This window comes from Cnephaeus nilssonii (assembly GCF_951640355.1).
Source record: "Cnephaeus nilssonii genome assembly, chromosome: 11".
Lineage (NCBI taxonomy): Eukaryota > Metazoa > Chordata > Mammalia > Chiroptera > Vespertilionidae > Cnephaeus > Cnephaeus nilssonii.
In genome coordinates, this window is record NC_137082.1 from 29,890,287 (window position 1) to 29,908,647 (window position 18,361).

Sequence of the window (18,361 nt, forward strand, 5' to 3'; positions counted from 1 at the left end):
CATAGCACGCCACAAACCCTCGCCTCTCCCAGCCTCCCCCTCACTTATCTCAGTAATGATGGATTAGAAATCCATGACACCCCAGAACAGATTATAGTTGCTGTGGTTAACTGTTATTTGGTTACTGGTAATGGCAGGGCCCCCAGAGATGCGTCCCGCGCTGCGTTCCGCTGCTCCCTGCTCTGCCGGCGGAAGTGAGGGCAAAGATCCCGGTTTAACCGGAAGTCCCAGAACTAGACGCTCTGTGCCGGACTTCTGTTGTTTTGGCCTACAGACCTCCGGCACAGAGTGTCTAATAGGGGAGGATGAAACATTTGCGACTCTAACTCCAAGACTCTAGTCACAAATGTTTCATCCTCAGGAGCAGCAAATGTTTCATCCTCGGCATGCGGCCGCCTCAGCGGCCGCGTGTCATCAGAAATGGCTACGCATGTCAGTGCTGACACGCATGTCATAGGTTCGCCATCACTGGTCTAGACACACATGATGATTATAGTTAGACTAGAGGCCTGGTGCACGAAATTTGTGCATGGGGGGGGCGGCCCTCAGGCCAGCCTGCACCCTCTCCAATCGGGACTCCTCAAGGGATGTCCGACTAAACTGGCAGTCGGACATCCCTCTCACAATCTGGGACTGCTGGCTCCTAACTGCTCACCTGCCTGCCTGCCTAATTGCCCCTAACTTCCCCCCCTGCCAGCCTGATCATCCCTAACTGCCTCTGCCTGCTGGCCTGATCGCCCCTAACTGCCCCCTCCTGCCAGCCATGTTGCCCCTAATTGCCCCCTCTGCCAGTCTGGTTGCCTCCAACTGCCCCCCCACAGGCCTGGTTGCCCCCAACTGCCACCCCCGCCAGCCTGGTCGCCCCTAACTGCCCCCCTTTGCTGGCCTGATCGCCCCCAACTGCCCCCCTGCCGGCCTGGTTGCCCCTCATGGCCCCCCTCTGCCAGCCTGGTCGCCCCTCACTGCCCCCCCTGCCGGCCTGGTCACCCCACACAGCCTGCTGTTCAGTGGTTTGGTGTCCCTCACTAACCCCCCTGCCGGCCTGGTCGCCCCACGCAGCCTGCTGTTCGGTCGTTACTATAAGGGCGTCCTGACCAATTTGCATATTGCCCTTTTATTAGTATAGATTGTTACAACATCTCTGAGACTATATTCATTACACATTGTATGTTATTACACTATTATAGCAGGTGGCAGAACTTGGCACACTGGGCAGGGATGTGTTGGTATGAACTCTCACTCTAAATGGGGTTCCTGGCTCCAAACTATGGGTCATGGGCATCGAGAACATCCCGCTCTGGGGCTCAGAGGCCAGAGTTTTCCCTCCCAGTCTTGCAAACTAGCCATAGATTGGGTCATAATGGTACCCCTTCAATAGGGTCATTGTAAGAATTAAAGGGGTCAATATATGTAATGTGCTTAAGCCCAGTGCCTGGCACACAGTGAAGTATAGGGTAAGTGGTAGCCCTTTTTATTACTGCTGTTAACAGCAGCAGCAGCAGGAATGAGTACTGCTGAGTGACCATGCCAAACACCAGGTGTGGACTCCGTGGCCCTGGGCTACATGGAAAAGAGAAGAAAGGTGAGCTCAGAGGCACATGTAATTTTGGTCTATGGAGCGTTATCACTTCCAGCAAGGTTAGACCAGGAACCCTAGATGCTCCTTTACTGAGACGGACGAAAGAGGGTTGTTCTTGGCCATCAACTTTAAGATAGTGCATTAGTGGAAAGCAAGGACCTCAAGGCCTGAGGCTCCATTCCTAGGAGACTCCTGTGAGAGCAGGAGCCGTGCTGTGGTTTGAATCTGGCTCAGCATGGGAATTTCTGCCTGCTGGGAGGGCTGTCAGAGCCTAGAGGAAGCCCCTGGTGCAAAGGGGCAAGGTGCCACTGGACACACCCATCAATTGTCACTTCCCAGGTGCTTATCAATGAAGGAAGACACTTTGGTACCCCTCCTCCTAAGACAGAGATCCAGTACTATTCACACTCTGAACTGGATGCCACCCACAGAGACCAAGAAACCGAGAGGGGCCTGGCCGGTGGTGCTCAGTGGTTGAGTGTTGACCTATGAGTCAGGAGGTCCTGGCTTGATTCCTGGTCAGAGCATATGCCTGGGTTTCAGGCTCAATCCCCAGTAGGGGTCATGCAGGAAGTAGCTGATCAATGATTCTCTCTCATCATTGATGTTTCTATCTCTCTCTCCTTCTCCCTTTCCTCTCTGAAATCAGTAAAAAAAAATTTTTTTAAATAGGGTGGGGATGAGGCAGTAGGGTCTGAGTCTGCCTCTAAAGTTGTAGCCAGGTGCTCCAGCCCCTCCAATTTGAATGACATGTTTCCCACCCTTAGTAAATGCCAGGAACCATTCTAAGATTTATATAAACTCATTTAATCCTCGCAACAACACTAGGAGAAATATATATGTATATATACTTATTTATTTTTTTTACTATTCATCCCTCTTTCACAGCTAAGAAAACAGGCACAGAGGTTAACACCTTGCCCAAGAACACGGAGTGAGTGAGAGGCAGAGTGGGATTCAGGCCGAGGCTACTCTTACCCACGGGGCACTCTGCCTCTCATGCCCTCATATCTATCAGAGTGGGCAGGGGAGAGGTGGGAGAAGCAATTAGTGGCCACCTGCTCTGGGCCAGGCACTTGACAAACACCTGTATGCTTCAATCTCATTAGAACACAGTGAAGGATGAGCCATGATACTCACAGTCCATGAGGGAGAGCAAGACCACAGCAGTTTGATCATCTATTTGCCCAAGCCACACAGCCCAGGAAGGGGTGAAGCTGAAATTCAAACTTCGGCCTGAATCTGCCCCAAAGGGCCCCTCCCCAACCTGCATAGGGATGGGGACCAGGAGGAAGGGGAAGCGGAGAAGGGGGTGAGAAGACTGGAAAGGGGCTTTCCCAGGGGTCTATAGGGCCTCTGGGCTCCTCCCGCCCTTGCCTGGCATGGGCAGAGAACACAAGGGACAGGGGATAAGAAGCAGCTCCAGTGTTCTCTCATTGCTCTCAAGGGCAATGGCCTCAGGAGTGAGGTCCTGTGGATCCCCCTCCCTGGACACCCGTCAGCTGCCAGGGACCAGGGCAGGATGGGGGTTAGGGTTGGCTAACCGTTTGCCCTCTTCAGCAGTGCCTCCTGATCCATGGCAAACATAGATAAGGCCTGGACGGAGAGACCTCCTCCCGAGGACAAGGGCGACAACCCAGATTGCTGGGCAGCAGATCTGGAGGGCACAGGACAGCCCCGAGCCCAGAAAGCCAAGGATGGTAAGGACGCTGCCGAATGCACCAGCTGGACAGAAATGCTGCCTCCCAGGCTTCAGTCAGCAATGGCACAGCCTCCCCGCAGGGCTGCAGCCCCCTCTGACCCAGCCTCGGCCAGACCCAAGGAAGGGACAAGGAGGGTGGGACTGGCTGCATGCCTCAGGAAGATGTATACATGAGAACAGAGCAGATGCATGGTGGGAAGGGCAGAGGGCTTCATTGGTGCAGGCGCCGCCGGTACAGCACAACTACTAGGACCGTGGCCAGGAGCGCCCCGACAGCAGCCATCCCAAGCCATGGAGCCCTCGGAGCCTGCCCATCACAAGGCAATTCCTTCTCTTCCATGAGCTGGGTGGCAGCGTGCAGCCCGGGATTGCCTGCCAGGAGGTCAGCACTGGGACCCTCAGCTACATGGATGACCCTAAGGATGTCCCCTGACATGTACTCGTTCTCCTCCGGGGTGTTGTCAGGTCCTGGCTCCGTGTTGTTGCTGATGGCAAGGTCCGCAGAGCATCCGGAGAATGGCTGGCTGTCTATCTGGGAAGATAGCCCGCCTGGCTTGCTCAGCTCTGGCCCTGAGCCCCAGCTGTTGGAGCTGCTGTCTGCATAAGGTGAGCTGCCTCTAGCAGTGGCACTTGTGGGCGCTGGAGACACTGGCGTCTCCTGGTTTAAAAAAAGAGAGAGAGAGGGAGAGGAGAGAGGAGAGATAGAGAGGATGGAACGGACTGGGGATTGTGAGCCAGGTTGGATGGCCCCATTCCTAGGCCAGGGCGTGAACTAGCACCCCAACCTTGTAATTCCCAGCCCATAGTACCCATGAGGTCACCCTCTTAAGGAGTCAACCCACCGATAGTTTATGAAAGCAGTAGGGGGAGGAGACCCAGGCCCTACAGCAGCATCAGTGGCGACTTCTTCCAGAGCAGCCCTGTCTCTACTCACTGGCTTGCCTGTGAATTCAACCCCTCCCCTGGGAGCCCTTGGTGTGTACGGCCCCATCCTGAACCAACATTCGGCCTGGGCCTGAGGACCATGGAGTGGCCAGCCACATGGGCTTGGTTCCTCTGGGCAGATAGCAGCAGTAGGGTGACATGTGCAGGCTCGAAGAGGCAGCTGTGGGGGGCTGCTGGGACAGAGTAGCTACCCAGGCTAAATGGGATGGGACTGCTGTCTGTAAAACCCTGGTCATTGCCCTAGCCGGTTTGGCTCAGTGGATAGAGCGTTGGCCTGCGGACTGAAGGGTCCTATGTTCGATTCTGGTCAAGGGCATGTACCTTGGTTGTGGGCTCGATCCCCAGTGGGGGGCGTGCAGGAGGCAGCCGATCAGTGATTCTCTCTCATCATTGATGTTTCTATCTCTCTATCCCTCTCCCTTTCTCTCTGAAATCAATAAAGAAATATATTTTTTAAAAAAACAAAAAACCCTGGTCATGGAGGGGCAGAGCAAAGTGTTGAGGCAGACAGGCCATTCCGCTCTCTCTCACTGCTTCCCCTTCTGCAAAACTGAATTACTAAGCTTACCAGGGAGCTGTAAGATCTAAATGGATGAATGCATGTGACCAGTGGGGGTGGCCCACCATGCCCAACTCTCCTGAGGTATCCACACTTAAGAGATCTAATGATTGTTATTACTCTAAAGCAGCAGTCTCCAACCTTTCGGACCTCACAGACCACCAGTGGGTGACCACTGCTCTAAAGGACATGGTGTGGGGTCTGGATGAGGCTCCTTCTCAGCTGTCCCTATACCCTCAAAAAGAGGCTCTGGATCAGAATGGAGACTGGCAAGGGTCCAAGAACAGGGCTATGAAAAGGGCCTGGATCACTGCTTGGAGGGGTGAGGACTCACCTCCGAGGGTCTGACGCTACTCCTGATGGTGGGTGCTGTGTTGGCAGGCACCTTGCTGGACACCGAGCTCGTGGGCATCCTGTGGTCAGGCGCCAAGACAGTAGGTACCTTGGGTGACACTGTGCCAGCAGGTGTTGAACTGATAGGCAACTTGGAAGGTGCTAGACTGGTGGGCACATTAGAGGACATTATACCAGGGGTGTTTGAGCTGGTGGGCACCTTGGAAGGCACTGTGCTGGTAAGTGCTGAGTGGCGGGGCCCCTTGGAAGGTGCTGTGCTGGTGGTCACAGAGTTGGTGGGTACCGCTACTCCACTGGAGCAGGCGGTAGTTTCAGCCTGGTCACCAGCACCCCTTGCAGAGGAGGAGAAGGTGCCAGTAGACGGAGCTGACACTGGGGGTCCAGGCAAGCGGCTTGCCCTGGGGGTAGAACGGGCCAGGGGCTGGAAGGAGGCAGTTGGAGAGACAGGCCCATGGGATGATGTCATGCTGGAGACCATGTCTGCAGGTGATAAAACAAAAGAGGAAACACAAACCCACAGGAGGGCTGGGATCAGAGAGCTGGAAAAGGGTCCCTCTGCCCCAGCTCACACCATCTCTATGGCATCAAGGCTTCCCAACTTCTTACCCAGTCCCTTTGGTCACTGCTCCTAGGCCTGAAGGCCCAACAGCTACAGGCACATCCTTGGTCCTGTCTATCCTCAGTCCTTGACCTATAGCACTGAGTCTGTTCCCTCACAAAAATGAAATGGTCCAGCTCTCCAACAGCCTCTAGGGGCTTGAATAGCATTAATTATCTGCTCTGCTTCTTCTTCTCCTGCCTGGGACACCCCCCCTTTCCTCCAGTGTCTGCCTTTCCCATCTCCTCCCTAGCCTGGTGGAACCCTAGATGTTCCTCCCATTGCCATATTTTCTCCCTGCCCCACCCCAGCAGGACAATCCTGGACCAGGGCAGCAGGATGGCTCAAGCAGAAGAGCTCATACCAGTCACGTGGTTCCAGAGGCCCAGCAAACCCACAGTGTGTGCAAATCTCCTAGGAGGCCTAAGGGCTTGATGTGTGTGTGGTGGAGGGGGAGGGGGGGGGAGGAGGAGTTGCAGGCACAAAGCCACCCCTGGAGGAGGGCCTGCCCTGGGGGGAAGCAGAGGGAACAGGTGGTGACTGTCCATAGGGCAGTTTTGTCAGGATTTTCTATGGAACTCTGGGAGTGCAAACCCCACACCCTACAGCCGACAAAGGCCAGGAGTGCTTCTGATGTGCCCACCACCCCAAGTGTAACACCACAGAATCTTGTGGAACCTGTCCACACACGAATGAAATCAAAGTGCCCTTTGCCTCTCTCTGGTCCACAGCAGCAATTCCTGAAAGGTAGTGCATGGTAAGCTGACACTGTAAAATGCAAATGGATGCTTGGGGCAGGGTATGAGGTGACAGAAGTCTAGGGCCACTAAGATGGCTTCTCTGAGCCTTTAACTGCTCATGTGCCTTGTGGCTGTGCCAGGGGCACTGAGGGCTGGCCAGGCACAGTGTCAGGTGGAACACAGCTTGGGAAACAGTGGTGCAGAGAGATGCCAACCTGGACAGTCACAGTGGACAGCTCTACATACCTACGAGGGAATACTGAGGTCCTGTGTGGGGATTCGGGCCTTTGGCTGATGAAGACCATACTTCCGCTGGGGGCTGAGAAATTTTAATGATTTTCTGGGAGCTTGAGACCATTTTAGGGCAGGGCAGTGCCTACGTGCTCCCCTGCCAACAGCAGCCCTAGCCCTGTACCCTCCCTTCTGCACTGTCCTCCAGGTACTGGCAGATCCCTATACAGTCCCTTTGGTAGAGTGCAGAAATAGCCCCAGTTCTCTTCTCCTACCTGTATCCATGCCCTCTGAAATGTGACTTTGTCAGTCCTATCATCTAAGGAAGGAATGTCCCCTACTCCTTGCCTCTGGGCTGGCCTTATGACTTTCTTTGGCCCATACAATGAGGCACAAGGAACACCATGCCAGTTTTGAGCCTATGCCCCAAGAGCCCTCTCTTTCTCAGAACTCTGCTCAGCTGCCATTAAACGGGCTTTTTGCTGGAGGATGAGAGACTCATGGAAGAGAACCGAGGTGCCCCAGACAACAGCTACAAGCAGAGCTTATGAGTACGCTAATGTGTACACAAGAGAGAGTTCGGCCAAGATCTGAACCAGTTGTACCAGCCCAAATTGCTGACCCACAGAATCATGAACTAAATAAATGGTCAAATTTTAAGCTATTAAATTTTGGGGGGACTGTTTGTTATACAGCAAATGCTAACCAATACACCCTCTGAGAAACTGGGTCTCTCCCTGGGGTAAACTCCCTTTATTCCCACCCTTGCCTCTTGTCTAAGAAAGCCAGAGGGGCAACTCGAATGCTCACCCTCACTTAGAGATCAGAGAGGCCCTCTACTCCAGATTCTATACATACCTGTTACGTGGGCACTGCCCAGTTCTATGTCCTGCTCCTGAGGCCCACTGGATGTCAGAGGGTTGAGGGATGCCATGTCAGAGGAGGGCTCCTGGGGGCCAGTGGGCCTCCTCAGGTCAGCCCCAGAGCTGGCTGTCTGTGGGGGCTTCTTCGAATTCTGCAAGAAGGAAAAATGTGAATAAGGCAGCTGCTTCTCCCAGGAGCTGGCAAAGGACAGTTTACGCTTGGGGGCAGCTCCTAGAGGCCTCAGCCCACGCCACGGAGCACAGGAAACAAGGAAGCCACTGCTTTGGCTTCGGTTACAACCAGACCCTCTGTCTACAGGTGACTTTGAACCCACCTCATCAAAACCACACACACCATCCCCTGGGGAGTCCCTATCTATCCCTCCGCTCTTGTAGAAAGGTCCCCCCTCTGTAAGGCCATTGCACAGACCCCTTTCTTGGGCTTCAAATCCACAGTTTGGTGTCTCCCGAACACCCACCGCCCATTCATCCTATCCCAATAGAATCAGTCATCTTTCCCCCAAACTTCACTTTATTGGCAATAATTACAGCTCCACCATCTACCCACTACCCCATCACCTCCTACTACCTTACGCCCCTTCATCTGGTCAACCCCTGGTCTCTCAACATCTCACATGCACCAGTGCAAAGACCTCAAACGGTGACCGTACAACTGGTTGATGACAGGATTGGGCTGCCATAGAGTGAAGCCTTGGCCAACAGTCTGGGAGCTGGTCTGGGGCAGATCCCCCCGAGGGGAGCCCTGGGGTTCTGAGCAGAGATTAGGCACGATTTGTGGGGTGTAGGAGAGGGCTTCTGGAAGGCTGGGTGAGCAGAAGTAGGCAGATGGCAACACACAAGCAGGGGGCAGAAGGCAGATGGTGAGGACATACCTCTCCCGGGGACGCTGGTGACTGGGTGTCCTGGACAGGCATGGGGTAACTTGGCTCGTCTCTGTGGCTATTGTGAGAGGCACTGGGGGCCACAGCGGGTGTGGAGGGCCCTGGTGTCTCAGCAGGAACTGACGGCGGCTCCGGTGGGGCTGGGGGCCGTCTCTGGTTCACTGGAGGACAGACATAGTCAGGTCAAGGGGGACCCAGGGGTGCTCCTAAGCACCTAAGCAGTGACAGGAGAGGTGCCCTTGGACCCCCAGGGCCATGGCTGTCGAAACCCCCACAGCTCCAAAAGCTGTCCTGATATGGCCGGCACTCCTCAGAGGAGACACACTTCACTGAGTGGGAGGCAGAAGTGGGAGGGAGGCAGGGGTTGGGGAGGACAAGAAGAGGAAGGTGGAGCAAGATGGAAGGGGAGAATGTGGGGTGTGTCACTGGCCTCACACCACCCAGACTGGGTCAGCAGTCACAGCTTCACCGTCCCCAGGCGTTCTGGGACCCAGCGGCTTCCTCCTCCTGTGGGTGGCTGTCACCACCAACTGACCGCCTACCTGATGCTGCCTCCTCCTCAGCCCCTCCCCTTTGCCCCCATCACCTACACCTAGCCCCACCACAGTGGTTTGTACACAGGGAACCACCGTTAATCTCCACAAATAAAGAGACACGTTTGGAAGGAAGGGAGGGACAGAAGGTAGAGAAAAATAATAGAAGACAAACAGCATGATACTGTAAGGCAGTGGTCGGCAAACCGCGGATCGCGAGCCACATGCGGCTCTCTGGCCCCTTGAGTGTGGCTCTTCCACAAAATACCACGTACCCTAATTAAGTTAATAACAATGTACCTACCTATATAGTTTAAGTTTTAAAAATTTGGCTCTCAAAAGAAATTTCAATCGTTGTACTGTTGATACTTGGCTCTGTTGACTAATGAGTTTGCCGACACTGCTGTAAGGCTATCAATCTAGGCAGGACTTCAGGGTGGTCTCTAGGCTGATATATAAATAGGGCTGGCTTGCCTTTTCTTCCTGTTTCAGTCCCTCAGACCAGGACCTCACAAAACGCCCTAAGGGCATTTGGCCGGACAGGGGGTACGGAGGGGAGCTCAGGGGTCACTGGGTGGGTAACCTAAAGGCTCTAAGGGAAGGGAAGAGATGTGGGGAAAGGAAAGAAGAAACCCATGATGGAGGAAAAGGAGACAGTAAAGGGAGGGAAAGAGAGAAGAGTGGAGAGAGAGAAGGTGAACTGCGGAAGAGGAGACAGGAGAAAGTGAGAGCAGGGGTGGGAGGCAAACATGACAGCCACAAAAAGGAGAGGAGGCTCCATCTGCTGAGCACTGGGAGGTGCTCAGCCCCCCTAAGCACCCCACATGCTGACATCCCAGGGTATCCACCACAGGCCCATGAGGTACATGTTGCCATTAGCCCTGTTTTACAGAGGAGAAGACTGAGGTTCTGAGAAATTAAGAGACCTGGCCAAAGGGACACAGCTAAGTAGCTAAGCTGGGATCTAAACCCTGGTTTGTCGACGGCCCCGGAGTGCTGGGAGGGAGGGTGACAGAGGAAGGGAGGAGGTCCAGGAGTGAGGGGACAGGGAGCGTGCAGGGCAGGGGAACACACAGGGGCTCCAAGAGCAGGGCCAGGGGAGGGCTTACAGGGCAGGTTGCTCTGATAGACGCGGTCCACTTCGTCAGCAAGAGCAGCCAGCTCGCAGGCCCTCAGTGCCCAGATGAGGGACTCCACCCAGCCGCTGCGTCGCTGAAGGCTGTTGAAGAGATCCCAAATGGTGTTCCTGTTCCCCTTGAGTTCGAGGTGGGCCCGCAGTAGGTCCTGGAAGACACAGCCCGTGGCTCTGCTCAAGCCAGGTGGCCCTGGCCCTTTTCCCACTCCAGAGGGGACAGCTGCAGAGAGGGGCCCCGACCACAAGAGGGAGGCAGCCATCTGACACTGGGTCAGAGCCCAGGGCAAAGTTAGGGTTTGAGTCCAAGTTTAAAGGCAGCTATCAGGAAAGAGGCTCGTACTGTGTCCTGGGTTCTCCAGCTCAGGGCTTTGCATGAATTATCTTGTTTAATGCAATTATTCCTACTCTGCTGACGAGGAAGCTGAGGCTTTGCAGAGGTAAGGCAGCAAAGATCCTTCAGCAGCGAGGCAGGATCTGAACCCAGTGAGTCTGATGCCAAAGCCTGGGGTTTGTTTATACAGCCTCCACGGCAAAAGGGTTTAGATTAGCAAAGAAGAGAAAGGTGTGTAGGAAACTGCAGATGAAGAAGGGCATAACAGAAAAGAGAGGAGGCCAATACTAAGGACCAGGGAAGAGGAGGGACTGGGGAGATTCTGAGATGAAGCAGCAGCTGCAGAGCTTTAAACCCACCTGAATTCCCCCATAAAAACAAGCAACCAGATAGCAGAAACAAAAACCCACAGATGTTGCGCAGTGGTTTGAGCAGTGACCTATGAATCAGGAGGTCATAGTTCAATTCCAGGTCAGGGCACATGCCTTGGGTTGTGGGCTCAATCCCCAGTAGGGGGCATACAGGAGGCAGCCAATCAATGATTCTCTCTCATCATTGATGTTTCTATCTCTCCCTCTCCCTTTGTCCCTGAAATCAATAAAAATATCTTTTAAAAATATATATATTTTTATTGATTTCAGAGAGGAAGGGAGAGGGAGAGACAGAAACATCAATGATGAGAGAGAATCATTCATAGTCTGCCTCCAGCATGCTCCACCCTGGGGATAGAGCCCTCAACCCGGGCATGTGCCCTGACTGGAATCGAACCTGTGACCTCCTGGTTCATAGGTTGATGCTCAACCGCTGAGCCATGCCGGCCAGGCAATAAAAATATCTTTTTTTAAAAAAAAAAAAAAGAAAGAAAAAGATGGTTCTGATAAAAGTTTGTGTGGGGCCCTGGCCAGGTTTGGCTCAGTGGATAGGCCTGCAGACTGAAGGATCCCAGATTCGATTCTGGTCAAGAGCACATGCCTGGGTTGCAGCCTCGATCCCCACTAGGGGGCGTGAGGAGGCGGCCAATTCATGATTCTCTCTCATTGATGATGTTTCTATCTTTCTCCCTCTCCCTCTCTGAAATCAATAAAAATATATATTTAAAAAAATAGAAGTATGTGTCTATCATTTAAAAACAAAAACAAAAACAAAACACGTTTGTGTGGGGCCCAGAACCCAGAAATTTCAGGCAGCCACTGCCATATTGTTGAGCACTGCACCAAAACAACACCAGAGGGAGCCCAGCGAAGATGGAAAGGCACCCTGAACCACACTTCATTCTGAAAGTTAGAAAAGAGGCAAGGACAGGAAGTGGGTTAGACAACAAGGAAGGAAGGAGTTGGCTCTGGCTTGGGTGAGGCTCTGAATTCCGCAGCCCTGCCCCCAGTCTGACGGCTGCCACGCCCTGGCTCACCTGGTCACTGGTTGTGAGGCAAGACAAGTAAGGCAGAATCTCCAGAACAGGAATATGGTGAAACCTGCGGTAATTGCGGCGGATATACTCGAAAGTCTTCTCCTCGGCAAACGTCATCCCTCTCCAGCTCTGCAGGACGAGGGCTCTAACTCAATGGGACTGAGAGAGAGGGGGAAAGACTGGAAGAAAACAGACCACACATGACAGCAGGAGTGGGAGTGGGGTTGGACAAAAGGCAATTCTTTCTTTCTCAGCTCTGGAATTCTGGCCTTTTCTCTTTAACCACCCTATTTTATTGTTACCTGGGTCTCAGAGACCCTCAAGGAATTTGCTTAAAAACAAATGGATGACCACAAACATCAGATCCAGAAGATAGAGGGTCCATTTCTGCCCTGCAAGTTGGTCAGTTTGGGAAGGGTCTGGCTCCTCGCCATTGTCCCCGAGTCTGTGTGTGCCCCTAGCTGCTGACAGCAGGAGGGCTCCAACTAGATGTGCCGCTTCTTTAAGTACACTGAGAAAAAATGAAGCAGCAGCCCAACATGATAATAATAGGACCCATCCTACTTGAAAGGTAAAGAAAATAAAGTATTAAGGAAAGAAGGGGGCTTGCTAGTTAGTGGAAGAGCAAAGGATGAGGTTCTTTCCAGAACAATACTGCAGGCCTACCATTTAAAGCTTGCTACATACATGTTCTAAGGGTAGGAGACTGAGTCCCACTTCCCTGAACTCACTGTTGACCTGGGGAAAGTTACCAGTCTTTTCCAGGCCTATTCTCACCCCTAAAATGGCTCAGAGAGCTTGTTCCGATAATACAGTAGTTCTGCCTTGTAAGCTTGAAATTTACAAGGGTCTCAAATACAAGCAATTACTGCCAGTCCCTTCTATAGCACTTAACACAATTTGCAATTACAGATGCGTTTGTTCATTTCTTATTTGCCTCCCCCTGGGGAGAAATGCAGGGAATGCATTTCTCTACCATCATCCAATTTGTATTTTATTTTGTGGGACAGATAACAAATCAGTAAGCGTACATATAAATAAGAATCCCGGGTGGTAATAAAGGTTACAAAGAAAATAAAGCAGGGTAATGAGACAGAGCCGATGCAGAAGGGCATGCTGCTTGAACTGGGATGGTCTGAGAAGCCTTTGTGAATTAGCCGCATTTGAGCTGAGCTCCTTCCTGGCTGTGAGAGTGGTGTTTCTGACCGAGGGCACTGCAAGTGAGAAGTCCTAAAGTGGGAACGAGCTTGGCATGTTTGAAGGAGAGAAAGCAGGTCCAGGTAGTCCAGGTTTAGAAAGCTAGGGGAGGGGCAGAGATCAAGGTCAAAGACGGCCACTTATATATAGTGTTATAGGAAAAATGTTGGGTTTTATTTGTAGTGAAACAGGGAGCCATTGGAGGGTTCTGAGCAGGGAAGGGAGAGGACTTGATTTATGTTAAAGATCTCTCTGGCGGTGGTGAGGACCTTGGACTGTGGAGAGGCCAGATGGAAGCATGGAGACAAGTCAGGAGACCACAGCAGGGGACAAACAGATGATGGGTATGGCTAGGATGGTAACCATGGAGGTGACAAGAGATGGCTGGATTCCTGGTGTTTTGTGGACTTGGTGGGTGAGAGAGAGAGAAGAATCAAGGATGACTTCTTGGGCGCTGGGTGAATGGATGGTGCATTAAGCCAACCAGGGAATTCAGGGATAGGAGCAGTGTCAGGGGTTTCCCGAGCTCCATTTTGAACAAGTGAAGCTTGAGGTCCTATTGGATGTCCAGATAGGAGGGAAGGGGCCGGGGAGAAGGCGAGGCTTGAGTGAGAACACTAGGAGACAGTGCTGTAGAGCAGAGTGTTCAAAAGCTGCTGAGGCCACCAGTCTCTCACACGGGAAACAGGACAGCAGTCCCGTCTATGGGCCTCACCACCTCACACTGCATGACTTGCTTTGCTAACCGGGTGGTACATTCCTGGTGGGGCAATTGCTAATGAAAAAGGTCAAGAGGATCATGGAGGTGGGGCAGGAGTCCTCGGAGACTTCAAGAGATGAGCAAAGAACAACTCCGTGGTAGTTAATAGATCCTTTTCTCCTATGGTATCCAGAGAGGTACCAGGAGTCAGGTGATACATCCTTCTGCATTCTACCCTCAGCCCTTAAGACTCGGAGTTTGGGGGGCATGGGTTTATAGGTATGGCTCCACTAAAAAGAAAGGAAGTCCAAATATACTGACAGCTGTCAGAGGGGCAGGGGTTGTGGGGCTGGGTGAAAAAGGTGAAGGGATTAAGCAAAAAAAGAAAAAAGCAAATAAAACCCTACCTCATAGACACAGACAACAAAGAGTATGGTGATTACCAGAGGGAAGTGGGGAGAGAGGGGATGGGGAGGGGGTGGCGAGGGGAGATAGAAGAGGGTATGGGAGGGGATAAATGGTGATGGAGACTTGACTTGGGTGGTGAACACACAATACAACACAGATGATGTATCATAGTATTATGCACCGGAAACCTATATAGTTTTATTCATCAATATCACCCCAATAAATTCAATAAAAAAGAAAAAATAAAGGGTTATGTAACAATGCCAGAATAATTTTTAAACATTAAAAAGACTAATATTGGCCCTAGCTGGTTTGGCTCAGTGGCTAGAGCCTCGGCCTGCGGACCGAAGGGTCCTGGGTTGGATTCTTATCAAGGTCACATGCAGAAGTTGCGGGCTCGATCCCCAGTAGGGGGCGTGCAGGAGGCAGCCAATCAATGATTCTCATCATTCATGTTTCTCTCTATCTCCCTCTCCCTTCTTCTCTGAAATCAATAAAAATATATATATTTTTAAAAAGACTAATATTGGCCCTAGCCAGTTTGGCTCAGTGGATAGAGCATCGGTCTGTGGACTGAAAGGTCCCAGGTTTGATTCCAGTCAAGGGCACATGCCCAGGTTGTGGGCTCAATCCCCAGTAGGGGGCGTGCAAGAGGCAGCCAATCAATGATTCTCTCTCATCATTGATGTTTCTACCTCTCTCCCTCTCCCTTCCTCTCTGAAATCAATAAAAATATATATATTTTTTTTTTAAAAAAAAGACTAATATTGAAGCAAGAACAGAGACCAAAGACATTGGAAAAAATAAAAAGCACCTCCCAGCCCTAGCTGGTTTGGCTCAGTGGATAGAGCGTCAGCCTGTGGACTGAGGGGTCCCGGGTTCAATTCCGGTCAAGGGTGTGTGCCTTGGTTGTGGGCACATCCCCAGTAGGGGGTGTGCAGGAGGCAAGGAGGCAGCTGACTGATGTTTCTCTCTCATCGATGTTTCTAATTCTCTCTCCCTCTCCCTTCCTCTCTGTAAAAAATCAATAAAATATATTTTTAAAAAAAAAAAAAAAGCACCTCACAGACACAGACAACAGTATGGTGACTACCAGAGGTTTCCCTCGGAGGCAGGAGCTGAATAGTACAGATAAGGCCCTAACCGGTTTGGCTCAGTGGATAGAGTGTCAGCCTGTGGAATCAAGGGTCCCAGGTTTGATTCTGGTCAAGGGCATGTACCTTAGTTGAGGCACATCCCCACTAGGGGGTGTGCAGGAGGCAGCTGATTGATGTTTCTCTCTCATCGATGTTTCTAACTCTCTATCCCTCTCCCTTCCTCTCTGTAAAAAAAAATCAATAAAATATATTAATAAAAAAAATAGTACAGATAAGAGAACTGTACAAGAATCAGACATTCATGATAAAAGTATCACTAAATAGTGATTAAATGGTTTAGAAGACATTATTCATAAAACTAGCTCTCTATGAGAAAATAATATTAGATCCTAATTTTACACAATGGATAACAGAAAACTCCAAATAAATTAAAATCCTAAATATAAAGGGTAAATCATAAAGAAAAGAGTAAGTGTAGAAAAATATTTTTTTAAAGAACTTCTAACAAAATATTTGAGATCTTAAGCATGGCTCTGTGTTCATTCCCAAATATTCCAAATAAAAAAAATTAAGCAAATAAAAAAAAAAGAAACAAAGTCCATATTTGTTCACATTTATTGAGGACCCACTACAGGCAGGCATATCCTAAATTGCTTTCATTTAATCTTTGCCACAATGCCATGTAAGAAGTGAGGTCAAATTGCACATTTGACCAGTGGCCCTGACAGATTTGAACCTAGGACTTACTGCCTCACTGCACCTTGCAGGAGTAGAGGCCCTGCAGCAAGTGAGACTCCTAGTTGGCTTCAATTTCAGGGAGGGGCCAAGGTCACTGCCGGAGTGTGTGTGTGGGGGGGGGGGGGGGGCGCATGTCGCTAGGTGAGGTGTGCCTGGGAGGATGCAACATTTAGGTGAGGTGTGCCTGGGAGGATGCAACATTTAGTCCCTTGTGAGAGCGCGGTTCTCAGGTCGCTGACTCCCCTTCCAGATGTTTTTGAGGCTCCACGTATCTACACGGAGAAGGTTGTTTTGGGGGTGTTTCGTCTTGTGGGGGTGTTTTTTGGTTTTTCTCCTCAATGTTTTCCTGGTACGTCTTTACGGCTTCAGAAAAGATGGGCGGGGAGTGTTCCGGCCCCACGCTGGGAGGAGTGTCCGACCCGCCTGCCCCGGGCTCTGAGTGCGCTGCAGAAATACCCCCGCGCGCGGAGGGTGAGCCGCCCCGCCTCGGCTCAGCTCCCTAGATTCCTGGGCCAGACCCAAGTTCCCGGGGGGGCGGGGAGGCTGGCTCTTCGGAGAAGGTGTCACCACCGAGAACTGTCAAGGCTCAGAGGAGGGCCGTGACTCTCGAGGTTGGTAGGCCCCGCCCGGGGGTCACCCTGAGCCTGCGGGCGACTGGAGCTCCGCGGCCGGAGCCGTCTCCTTCCGCCCCCAACTCCCCCGCATGCCCCGCGCCACCCACCTCCCGACCTCCCGGCGCTGGAGGCGGCGCGTGGAGCCCCCGCGGCCCCGAGCCCCGCGCGCTCGGTCCCCTCCCCCGACCCCGCGCGCCCCAGACCCCGTGCGACCCGGCGGCCTCCGAGTCCAGCTCGGCCCCTGCCTCCGCGGGAAACCTCTCCGAACGGCGTCCGTGCGAGCGGGTCCCAAAGGATCTTACCTGGGGTAGCCACCACCCGGCGACCTGCCGACCGCCGCGGACCGCCGCCGCCACCTCCAGCCGGAACTCGCCCCGCGGGCGGGAGGGCGGGGCCAGGCCGCCGGGCCACAGGCCAGACGGCAGGGGCGGGACCTCGCCCGGGCTCCCGGGGCAGCTGGGCGGCTGGAGCGGGCGCTCCGCCTAGGTTTGGGGGCTTGGATCCGCTGGACCCGCGCTCCGGACCGACCTAGGTTCTGGCTGGGCCTCCAAGGAGCAGGTCATTTCCTTTCCTTGTCCGTCTCGAGCACCTTTCAGGGGAAGTCCAGGGTCTGGCTAGACACCAAGTGGGCGGCCCACCTCCTGGTCCGAGGCCAGTTCGGTTCCCACGCTTCCTACGCGAAGCAACCCCTCTTCCCGCGGAGTAAATTAAGGGGTGAAGGGATGTAGGTCATTGGCTCCTGGACGCCCGGGGCCTGGCACACAGTTAGGGCTCAGGTAAGTGTCCGGTGACTCGCCAAGTTTACTTGGATGCGAGAGCCCAGCCAGGAAAACAGCGCATGCTGGGCCCGAGGAGCAGGTTCCAGGCGCAGGGCATGAGCGCCAAGGTTGGCTCGCCTGGCACCCTGCGTGTGGGAAAGGTTTCTTGGTCCCCGTGGGTACCTCCCCGCAGCGCTTGCCAACCGCCTTGTCCTTCCTCTAATGGGGCAGAGGACACTTGCCGGGGCAGAAGCCAGCACTTTTGAGCGCCTACTGTGTTCCAGGTACAGACTTCAAGTCCATATCTTAGGGCCCATTAAATCTTGCACAATAACGAGATAGAATGGTGTGGGGGAGTTTTCTGTTTTAAAAAGAAATTTAAAGATTTGGGGATGTGTTTGGCCGTTCTTACTAAAGTTTATAAACATAACCAACCCGATCACTCAGCAACCACTCCTGGGTATGCATCCACCTAGAAACATACACAATAGATAATGTTCATAGTGGCTTTTTAAAAAAATGTATATCTTTTCATTGATTTCATAGAGGGAGAGGGAGAGGGAGATAGCAACATCAATGATGAGAGAGAATCATTGATCGGCTGCCTCCTGTACGCCCCATACCCCGCAATCCGGGTATGTGTCCTGACCAGGATTTGGAACTGTGACCTCCTGGTTTGTAGGTTGAACTTCAACCACTGAGCCACACCAGCCAGGCCGTAGTGGCTTTATTTGCAATAGGCAAACTTTGGAAACAACCCAAAGATCCATCAGTAGGAGAATGGAGAGACAAACTCTGGTGTGCTCACATCATGGAATAGCATGCAACAGTGAAACAACAAACTATTGATACATACAACATGGCTGACTCACAGGATGAATGGGCACTATGGCTAACCAAGCCATGCTCTCTGTCCCCAGTCACAAGGTAAAGTTCAAAAATAGGCAAAACTCATCTACATAAATAGAA

At 52.4% G+C, this 18,361-nt stretch overlaps 1 protein-coding gene across 3 annotated transcripts; it reads right to left on the bottom strand.

The window, feature by feature from the left end:
• Nucleotides 1-976: 976 nt before the first annotated feature.
• MAVS (mitochondrial antiviral signaling protein) lies at nt 977-17,177 on the bottom strand. 3 transcript variants are annotated; one of them, XM_079784321.1, is made up of 7 exons: nt 16,937-17,177; nt 11,881-12,039; nt 10,116-10,290; nt 8,465-8,634; nt 7,567-7,723; nt 5,120-5,619; nt 977-3,939 (listed from the first exon to the last, which is right to left on the bottom strand). In XM_079784321.1, exons 2-7 carry the CDS (start codon nt 11,995-11,997, stop codon nt 3,493-3,495), a joined length of 1,566 nt encoding a protein of 521 aa, XP_079640447.1. In that variant the 5' UTR covers nt 11,998-12,039; nt 16,937-17,177; the 3' UTR covers nt 977-3,492. The 3 variants fall into 3 exon arrangements, with proteins under 3 accessions (XP_079640447.1, XP_079640446.1, XP_079640448.1); XM_079784320.1 differs by having other exon boundaries at nt 11,881-12,059; XM_079784322.1 differs by having other exon boundaries at nt 11,881-12,009; nt 16,937-17,015.
• Between the last annotated feature and the right edge of the window lie 1,184 nt (nt 17,178-18,361).